Source organism: Vanellus vanellus (assembly GCF_965231255.1).
Source record: "Vanellus vanellus genome assembly, chromosome: 24".
NCBI classification, from domain to species: domain Eukaryota; kingdom Metazoa; phylum Chordata; class Aves; order Charadriiformes; family Charadriidae; genus Vanellus; species Vanellus vanellus.
Window position 1 is genome coordinate 2,298,561 of NC_138929.1, and position 10,239 is coordinate 2,308,799.

General features: G+C 68.2%; 1 protein-coding gene across 1 annotated transcript in view; it reads left to right on the plus strand.

Annotated features, from left to right (window-relative positions):
- Positions 1 to 3,068, plus strand: part of TBKBP1 (TBK1 binding protein 1) — a gene marked incomplete at both ends in the record, with an annotated part of 8,491 nt that extends 5,423 nt beyond the window's left edge. Inside the window, 4 exon segments of the mRNA XM_082494801.1 lie at positions 497 to 578; positions 580 to 616; positions 963 to 1,708; positions 2,940 to 3,068. Coding sequence (XP_082350927.1) covers positions 497 to 578; positions 580 to 616; positions 963 to 1,708; positions 2,940 to 3,068 — 994 coding nt within the window.
- Positions 3,069 to 10,239: the final 7,171 nt, after the last annotated feature.

Below are 10,239 nucleotides of genomic sequence, written 5' to 3' on the forward strand. Positions count from 1 at the left end.
CATGAGCTGCCAGGAGGGGTGGCAGGGGCAGACCTGTCGGCTGCTGTTACAAGCGGCATCTCCCGGGTCCCCGCGGTGTCACAACAGCTCAGCTGAACTCTCCGCGCGCGGCGCAGGAGGACGCGCTGAGCCCCCAACCCCGCGGGGCCCTCGGGAGACGGCTTTCTCCCTTCGCATCACCGCGGAGAATATGGTTTTGAAAAGCGACACCGAAGTTGGGGAAGAATTGATGACTTTGTCAGGGCCACCGAGAGCTGGAGGCGGGGAGGGGGGGCAGTGTGGCACCCATCTCCCTCCCGCTCCCGGCTGCTCCTGGCGCACGGGGCGGCCGCGGGTACGATGCCAGGCGGTGCACAGCCACAACTTTTCCTTTTTGAGTTCAAAAGCTGAATTTGGGTTAGTTTGGGGCATGCCCCACGGCACCCCATGGCGGGGTGGGACCCAGCCAGGGGACAGGGAAGGTTTTACCCTGGGTGACACTTCGTCCCTGCCGCAGGGTGAACCTGGCGCTGGCCTACACGGAGCTGACGGAGGAGCTGTGCCGCCTGAGGAACCTCAGCTCCCTGCAGAGCCAGATCCCTCCGCGCCCTGCTGCAGGAGAAGAGCCTCAACGGTGGTAAGGGGGGGCCGGGGGGGGAGGCTGGCACCCCACGGCTGGATGGGGCTGGGATGCCAAAAATGGGGACACCAGGCTGGCTGCCCTCATCCTCCGGCTGGCGCTGAGCTCCTGGGTGTGACCATCCCATGGAGCATCCGTCTCCGGGGAGCATCCATCCTGGGGGACCGTCCCTCCCCAGGAGCATCCCTCCCGCCGGGGGTCCCCCACGGCCGCATCCCCCCATCCGTCCGGGGTGCATGTGGGTGTCGAGGGGTATTTTCTGTGCCGCCAAGCTGATGGGTGGGGGGGTGTGGGGGGGGATTTTCTGTGCTCCCCCCACCCCGGCCCCCATTTCGCTTTGCAGGCCAGCGCCATTCCCCGCTGTCCCAGTGCCATTCCCCAGCCCAGCAGCGCCGCTCGCCCGCCCCGCAGTGCCCCTCGCCCGCTCCGCCGGGCCGCTCGCCGGCACCCCAGTGCCAGTCGCCAGCGCTGCAGCGCCGCTCGCCGGGACCCCCCAGCCAGTCGCCGGCCCAGCAACGCCGCTCGCCAGCCCCCGGCCCCTGCCAGTCCCCTGCCCAGCAGCGCCGGTCACCGGTGCCCCCTTCCAGCCAGTCGCCCGCCCAACAGCGCCGGTCACCGGTTCCGCCACCCTGCCCGTCACCGGCCTCGGCGTCACCGCACCGGTTGCCCGGTGAGAGGATGGAGCTGGGCTACGCCAAACCCTCCAGTCGCCACATCAAAGCCGGCTTCCAGGGCCGCCGCAGCTACTCGGAGGTGAGCAACGTAGCCCTGTACCAGCAGAGCCGCTCGCTCTGGCTCCAGCCCGAAGCCTCGACGCTCCCCAAGCACCGGCCCTACGGCGAGGTGTACCTGGGGGGCGCGGGGGCCCCCCTGAGCGCCCGCGAGCCCTTCGAGGAGCACGTGCGCTTCGAGAAGCAATCGTCGGACGAAGAGGAGTGGGCGCTCCCCAGCCCCCCCAGCCCCGAGGCGGGGGCCATCCGCTGCGCCTCCTTCTGCGCCGGCTTCCCCGTCCCCGACGCCGACGCCGCGCACCGGACGGCCGCTGCCTACGCCCGGGCAGAGCACGCTCAGTCCTGGCCCTCCATCAACGTAAGCGGGAACCCCCTTCCCCGGGATGTTGTGGTGTCCCTCAGGGGTCAGTACCGGGTCCAGTCCTGTTCAATATATTCATCAATGACCTGGATGGAGGGATGGAGTGTACCATCAGCACGTTTGCTGGTGACACTAAACTGGGAGGGGTGGCTGACACGCCGGAAGGCTGTGCCGTCATCCAACGTGACCCGGCCAGGCTGGAGAGTTGGGTGGAGAGGAACCTCATGAAGTTCCACAGGGGCGAGTGTGGGGTGCTGTGTCTGGGGAGGAATAACCCCCCGCACCAGTACAGACTGGGGCTGACCTGCTGGAGAGCAGCTCCGGGGAAAGGGACCGGGGAGTCCTGGGGGACAACAGGGTGGCCACCAGCCAGCAATGTGCCCTGGTGGCCAAGAAGGCCAACGGCATCCTGGGGGGCATCAGGAAGAGCGTGGCCAGCAGGTGGAGGGGGGTCATCCTCCCCCTCTGCTCTGCCCCAGTGAGGCCACATCTGGAGCGCTGTGTCCAGTTCGGGGCTCCCCGGGTCAGGAAGGAGAGGGAACTGCTGGAGAGGGTCCGGCAAAGGGCTGCGGAGGCGATGAGGGGAGTGGAGCATCTCTCTGCTGAGGAGGGGCTGAGGGAATTGGGGCTTTTGGGTCTGGAGAAGAGAAGACTGAGGGGGGGTCTTATCAACACTTATCAGTCCCCAAAGGGCGGGTGCCGGGGGGGGGGAACAGTCTGTGTGCAGTGGTGCCCAGTGACGGGACAGGAGGGAATGGGCACAAACTGGAGCAGAGGAAGTTCCATCTGAACCTGAGGAGGGACTTCTCTCCTGTGCGGGCGGCAGAGCACTGGCACAGCTGCCCAGAGAGGGGGGGAGTCTCCCCCTCCGGAGCCATTCCAAACCCGCCTGGAGGTGTCCTGTGCCACTGCTGGAGGTGCCCCTGCTCTGGCGGGGGGTGGCACTGGGGGGTTCCAGAGGGCCCTTCCCACCCAGACCGGTCTGGATTCTGGGATTCTATGTGTTGCGGTGGGTTTTGGGAGGGGGAAGAGCCAAGGGAACCCCACCACCACCACCACGCAGGCAGCGCGGTTGCCCCACAGCGTGCCTCAGTTTCCCCATTTCTGCCCGGCTGTGCGGCATCCCAGCCTGTACCCGGCGGCGGGAGGGTGTCGGGGAGGAAAAAGAGGGGGTGACGTGCCCCCCCCTCACCCCCGCCACTGAGCCCACCGCCCTGTGCCCCCGCAGCTGCTGCTGGAGACGGTGGACTCGGAGGTGCGGAGCTGCCCGCTGTGCCAGCTGGCCTTCCCCATCGGCTACCCGGACGATGCCCTGGTGAAGCACATCGACTCCCACCTGGAGAACAGCAAGATCTGAGCCTTCCCCCCCCGCCCCCTTCCCCGGTCTTTGGATGCTGCATGAAAACACACGAGGAGCGACACGGCTCCCAAAATACCTCCAAGTCTTCAGTAGCTACAGAAAGACTGAGCCCCGAACCCGGAGCCCCCGGCACCCCCCCACCCCCCACCCCCCAACCCCCGTAAGTGGGCTCCTCCGCTCCCGCCTCACCCCATCCCTGCATCCGCGGCGAGTTCGGATGCTCAAATCGGGGCACCGGGATAACGCCATCCCGGCTGGCGGCTGGAGGGGACCCGTCTGCGCCTTTGGGTGTCATCTGCACCCTCGGGTGTCGCTGCTTGATCTCAGGGAGGATTTGGGGGCCGGGTCCTGGATCCGGCCCCCAGGAAGCAGGTGAAGGGAAGGGGCTGCCCCTTCCCCGGCTCCTTGGGTCAGAGTTGGGTTTGGGGGGGGGGGGGGGGAGCGGTGAGGGGCGGCTGCTTGTTCTCGGTCCCCCTCACCTCACGCACCTCGAGCATCTTTCCACTCTTTTACATTAAAAGCCCCCCCCCCCCCCAGCCCCATTTCTTCCCCCCTCCCCACAACGATGCTGCTGAGAAACGAACCCCAAAGGCGCAGCATGGACACCACCCCCCCGCCCCCCCCCCGCCACCAGTATTGCACTGAGCTCCGCAGCCCAGGGGCTCTCCCTGCCCCCCCCCACATCGCGGGGACAGCGCAGCCCCCCCCCTCGCCACCGGGACCCCCTGCTTTAGCCCTGGGCTGCAGGTGGCCGCTCACCTCGAGCCCCCCCACCCCATACCCCCCACGTTCAATCTACCTCAAAGCCGCCGGGAGAGGGGGGGTCCACAGCACTGTCCCCCCCCGCCGAGCCGCTCCACGCTGCATGTCCCCCCTGTGCCACGGTGCACACCCCACATCCACCCCCCAGGGGCTCGGCTGGGTGTGCCTCCCCCCCCCCCCTCCCTGCACCGGAACCCCTGGGCGGAGGGACCCGCGCTCTCTGCAACGCCACCGACTCCAATAAAATCCTTCCAGTGCCCAAAACGCCATGGGGGGGGGCGAAACTGTCTCTTCTCTTTGGGTCCCCGGGGAAGGAAGGGGAGGGGGGCTGCAGGTGCCCCCCAGGGCTGGGGACAGGGCAGGGGACAAGCCCGGAGCTGGTGCATCCAGCCCTGGCAGAGCCAACTCGTGTCGTTAGGGCTCAGCGGGGTGGCCGTGGGGGTGACGGGGTTCGGGGTGCCCGTTGCGGGTAACCTGCACCCGTGGCCCCGTTCCCGGCACGGCGGCAACGTTTCGGGTTTACCGGCCTGGCGGGTGACAAGAAATGGGACAATCAAAAGCAAAACAAAAACTGTCACCAGCCCCAGGGGTGATGGCAGGGGCACAGCCGAACCCGGGGCCCGCGATGCCAGCGCTGACGTGCAGCCGCACCGGTGCCTTCGGGGTCCCCTTGCAGCTGGGGACATTCCCACCCGTGGGGCTTGTCCCAGGCCTGGGGGGCCGTGGGGTGGGCACGGGGGGGTGGGGGGATTGTGGTTGTGATGATGGCAGCACGGGTGCCGGGCTCAGCTCACCCTCTGTGCTCGTGGCACGATGGCACGGCCCCGAGCCACTCAGCCGGGTGATGCTGGACGTCCCCGGGGTGACACACGGGTGATAAAACGGACATGGGGACCCTCAGTGCCATGTGGGAGCCCGGCATGGAGGAGCCCTGCCCTTCCCCCTGACTGGGGCGAGGGGAGCAGAGGGGCTCCGCCGAACCCCGGGAGGAGCAAGAGCGTGCGGCCCCGAAGGCGGCGGAGCTGGGGCCGCAGAGGAAGCGAACAGCCCGCGAGGTGCCGGGTAAGCGGAACGCCGAGTGAGGCAGCGCGGGAGGGAGCGCAAAGGGAGGGGGTGCCCTCAGGCACGGTGCTGGGGTGATGGGCACGGTGCTGGGGTGATGGGCACGGAGCATCCCCGGCGGCGGATGGAGGGCGGGGAGGGCTGCCGGGCTTCACGCCTCCATCACCTGCTCGTGGTGGGCCCCGTTAAGGGATGCTGCTTCTCCATCCTAATATCGCCAGCAAACCGGCCGAGGCGGGGGACACCCCACAGGGCTCGTGGTCCACGGGGGGGAGATGGCCAGGGTGAGGGTGCTCCTGGTTAACCAAGGGGAAGGGTCTGCCCTGTGCATGGGGACGCCCCGTCCCTCCCACCGTGGGTACCACCACTCCGGCAGCACCGCTGAGGCCCTCCTCCTCCGTGTTATTGTAGGGCCTACCGCCTCCCTGCCGGCGGGCTGAGGGTCAGGGTGGCCCCGTGGGGCCCTCAGCTGATTTTGCACCCTGTGGGGATGGGGTTGCACGACCTCGCCGCTGACATCCCCTTAAACCCGGCTGCTCTTGCGAAATCCCGGCCCCTGCCTGCCCCGGCTCTGGCTGGGCACATCCATGTGATGAGTTGTGACCGTTCTCTGGCCTCGCTGCCTGGGGGAGGCTGCAGGAGGCAGAAGGGGCTCTGTCCCCGTTCGTTCCCCCAGCGCAGCCCTGAGCAGGGCGCGGAGCCGGTTCCCAGCCGCTGCGGCACAGCAGGCTGCAGGGCGATGGTGTGAAGGAGATAGGCTCCGCGCCGCCCGTGAGGCAGCGGCAGCGTGGGGCGTTATCGCAAGCTGATCTCTGCATCTGGCAGGGGAGGGGGAGGAAGAGCAGCCCCTGCCCAGGGCTGAGCAGGATCTGGCCCCCTGGATGGGCACCGGCAGCCCCGCGGTGCCGGGCGGTGAGGGGGCTAAACTGGGGAGGGCGGGGAGGGGGGATGGGGACAGCAACACAGTGGGGTGACCCCCACGGGGATGCGATGCTGCAGAGGAGGGTCCCAAAAAGAGCAAACTGGGTGGGGGGTGTGCAGCCACCCGGGAACGAGGCCTGATCCGCAGCCGGGGTGGCGTCGAGGGCAGGCGGGCTCCTTCTGAGAACCACCAGTTTGGACTGGAAACACACTGGGACGGGGGTGAAAGGAGGGAGCCCAGAGGTGGGCAGGGGGTACCCGGCCCCACCCTCTCCCGCCACCCACTTTTCCCCCCCGGCTCCTCTCTCTTTTTTTGAAATCACGTGATAAATGTCAAACGGCGAGTGCCGTTACTCATCCCGCCACCGACTCAGCACCGCTTTCCTCCGGGGGCGGCTGCCGCTGAGTCAGGAGGCCACTGGACTCCCCCGGGGGCGCGGGGACCCCCGGCCACCCCCCACTCCCCCCCCCCAAAAAAAACCACCAGCCCTTCTTCCACTCCCAGATCGTGCAGAAGGAGCCAGGCGACTCCGGGACATGTGTCACCCGGGGGAGATGTGTCCCTGTCCGGAGTGAGTGATGCTCGTGTGACTTTAGGGGAGTCGCGGCACCCTGAATTTGGGGTGTTCGCCTCTGAAGCCGCTGCGTGGGGGCTGCCCCGCTCCTCCGCCCTTGCGTGGCGCTGGTGGGGACACACACGAACGAAAGGCTGGCGGTGTCCCCGGGATGCCCGTGCTCACGGGGACCACGGTGTTCGGTGCCCGGTGGCCGCGCCGTACCTGCCATCGCGGGGCCGAGCAGCTCTCCACGTCCTGTGGGCGGGATGCGGGCGCATCCCCACACCTCCTTTCGCCCGTGGGGACCACCCCCGCCTGCATGCGGAAACCCTGAGACACCCCCACTGCGAGAGGGACCGGTCCCCACCGGTGCCTCCCGCCCCCCCCTCGCCCCCCGGGGAGCTCCGTGCCTCAGTTTCCCTCACCCACCCCTCTGCGGCTCCACCGCCCGGTGCGCGGACCAAGCGGGGCTGCCCGGGGGGGGGTGTGTAGGGATGAGTGTGGGTGTGTGTGTGGGGGGGTGTGTGTGTGTGTACGGCCCCGTTTCCTCATTCCCCCCCCCCCGGTGCTGCCGCCTCCTCGGTACCTCGCAGGAGGGAGCTGCAAACCGCAGCGCTGGGCTGTGGTTTTGGTCCCGTCCCCCCCCCCGAGCAGTGGGGCTTCGCCCGCCCCGGCTGCTCCCGGGGGCCGGTGCACCCTTGGGTGCCTGACCACCTTTGTAGGGCTCAGGGTGCTGCGATGCCACCCGTGTGTGGCACCCCACATCCCTTCCCTCCCCCGCTGCAATTCTGGTCCCCGCGCCCACCCCGGAGCGCCTCTGCTGCTCCTCTGCCCCAAGGGTGCTGGGGGGGGAGGGGGGGGGGATGTGGCCCCGCTGTCCCCATGGCTCAGGGCAGGGGACCGGGTGGCCGGGAGCATCCCCCCGCTGCCGCAGGCATTGCACCCCACTCCTGGCAGCAGCGGTTGGGGACTGGGACAAGGCGGTGGCCGTGGCCGGGGGTCTGGTGCGGGGGTCCCGCTGGCAACTGGGGGGTGGGAGGACCCACGTCGGGGCTCGAGGGGGTCTCGGTGGGGGTCAGGCATCCAGATGGACCCACTGGGTCCCTGCTGTGGCCTGGCCGTGCCGGCTGCGGTGACAAGGGACGAGGCGGTCTCACCTCAGCCGTGAGAGGGCTGACTGGGGGGGGACTTCCCACGGTGGCAGGGGCGGGGGTCCGTGTCCTCCAGCCTGACCCGAGGGCAGCGGCAGCGTCCCCGGGGAAATCGTCCCACAAAATTCCAGGGATGTCACAGCCCCTGCACAGGGCATTGTGCCCCAGAGCCACCCATGTGCGGGCAGCCCCCTCCCCACCCCCGGGCTGTGCCCCCCACCACCACCCGTGGTGGGACACGCCGCAGCACACGTGGCTCCGTGACCGTGTCCCCCGGTGTCCCTGTCCCCAGCCTCGCAGCAGGTCACACCTCGCCGTTTCCTATGCAGCAACTTTCCCCCCCCCCCCCTCCCCCCGGTAAAAAAACCCTCTTATTTTGGGCCGGTTGAAAGGTTTCTTTTTCCAGCGGGCTTTCGGGTTGTTTTTTTTTTTTTTTTTCTTTTCTCGGCGTTTCTATCATTTAGGGGAAAAATGAAACGATTCTCGCTGCTCGGGTCCCGCTTTCTCCTGCAGCTGCGTCCTGAGGCACAGAGGGGGGGACGGGGACCAGGGATGCTCCTGCCCCGTTGCTGGTTGATCGGGGCCAGCATCAAGCAGCGAAGACAGAGGTGACAGCCAGACCTGGTGTCCCCAGCTGCATGCGCCGTGAAGGGGATTCTCTGATGTCTAGTAGAGGTTGTGCTGATGTCTTGCCCTGGGTGTTTCTCACTCCTTCTGACTTTGCCCGCTTTCAAGAGCTTCATACACTCGTGGGGTTGGCAAGACGAGCCCCCCAAACTGGGCTGGAGGGACCCCCGCAGCTCCAGGGGACCTCCTGGCTGGACTCGGGGGCCGCGGTGTTAGCTCAGCCCCGGCTCCCCTCTGTCGGGGTTTATAGGAAACGGCCCTGCGAGGAAGCGCACGGCGCTCCTGCCCGGTGAGCGTTTCTTTCCAGCCGTGGGCGCCGAAAGGCCCCTCTCTGCCGTGGATCCGGTGTGAGTCAAAGCCAGAGCCCTGGGGTTTAACCACAAGCCCCAGAGCTGCCGTGTCACGGTGGAGCATCGCCAGAGGCGTTTATAAGAAATGGAGGGGCTGCCCAGCCAGGGGAAGGGACCCTGGCTGGCACCGGGGGCTTTGCCCACACTTTTTGGGAGAAGCCCGGCGGAGGCGGCACGATTGGCGGCGGAGGCGGTGGCCACAGGCTCAACTCTTGGCCCCACGTCTTCTGCAAAGGAGCCGGGGCTGCTGCTCAGCTGGGCTCCTTCCCAGGGGGTGCCCACATCACCTCAGGGTGCTCACGTCACCCCTGGGTACCCGCATCCAGCTGGGTGCCTGGTCCCTGCGTCACCCCTGGGTACCTGCGCCCAGGCTGGGTACCTGGTGCCAGCATCACCCTGGGTGCCCACATCACCCCTGGGTGCCTGCATCCTGCTGGGGCGCCTGGTCCCTGCATCACCCCGGGGTACCAGCATCACCCCGGGGTACCAGCATCACCCCGGGGTGCTCCTGCCCTGCAGGCAGCGGCTGCCTCTCGGTCCCTTGCCAGCTCGGGCTCTGGCGGTGGCACTGCTGGCTGTCGGTCCCCTTCCCACACGTGTGCCGCAGCTGCCTGACCTTTCGCAGGTGTTTTTCCTGGACAGACAGAAGGTTTTCGCACGTGCCTCACCCTCCCCAGCCCCAGTGCCCCGCAGCCCTCAGGGGGAGCGGTGGTGGCTCCCGCAGTCCCCGGGGACCTTCTGCCCTTCACGCCCGGGATGCGCCGACCCTGCCAACCCCGGGGAGGATGTAGCATGTCCCCTCCCGGCCAAGCCACCCCAGTGTCCTTCCTCGTCCCCGTGATAGGATCAGCTCTTTCGCATCCATCTGCGGTGACCCCCTCCCCCCGTTCCCAACCATCAGGGGGGTTGCGGCCTCAAATGACAGCGGGGGGGGGACACACGGCCCCGGCTGCCATGTGCCCAGCGCCATCACAGATGCTGCAGAGAGACAAGTGCCACCGGGCCCCCCGGGGACCCACGGGCTGCCGGCCCAGCCCCGGCCTCACACGCGGGACCCGCCATCTCGCTGCGGGGAGGTGACGGAGCCAACACGCCGTGACATGGGCCTCGCTGCCCCCCCCCCGCCTCCCCACATCACGGCCAGCGCCTCGCCAGCGCCCGCCGGGGGGGACTTCTCGGCTGTCACAACCCATCTGCGTCCGGGGCAACGTCTGCCGGCGCCGTAAGTGGGGTTAAACTCGGGGTCACCCGGATCGAGCATCCCAGGGAAAGGGGGGTCTATTGGAAGACAAGCCCCCCCCCCCCCCCCCCCCAAGTCACCCTGTGTCCTGGCACCCCCTGTCCCTGGTTGCCGCCGAGATGGGATGCAGGGGGTGGGATGCAGGGGGTGGGATGCAGGGGGTGATGCTCCGGGATGCAGGGAGTGCTGGGGATACAGAGGAGGGAGGGACAGAAAACATGTCCCCTGGTCCCTGTGTGGCTCTTGGGGACAGCATGATGATGGCCAGCCATGGCGGTGGCCCTGTGGCAGACGTGTCCTCGGGGAGCTGCGCCTCAGCTCTTGCTGCAGGTCCTGGCTCTTCCCGCAGCCATGGGGACACGTGGAGCCGTGACAGCCACGACCCGCTGGTGGCCCCGCTCTGGCCGGTGGCCCAAAATCCAGCACCGGGCAGGTGCTCCGGGGGCCATCGACACCCGCGCCGGCAGCCTGAACTCCCTGTGACCCACCAGGACAGCG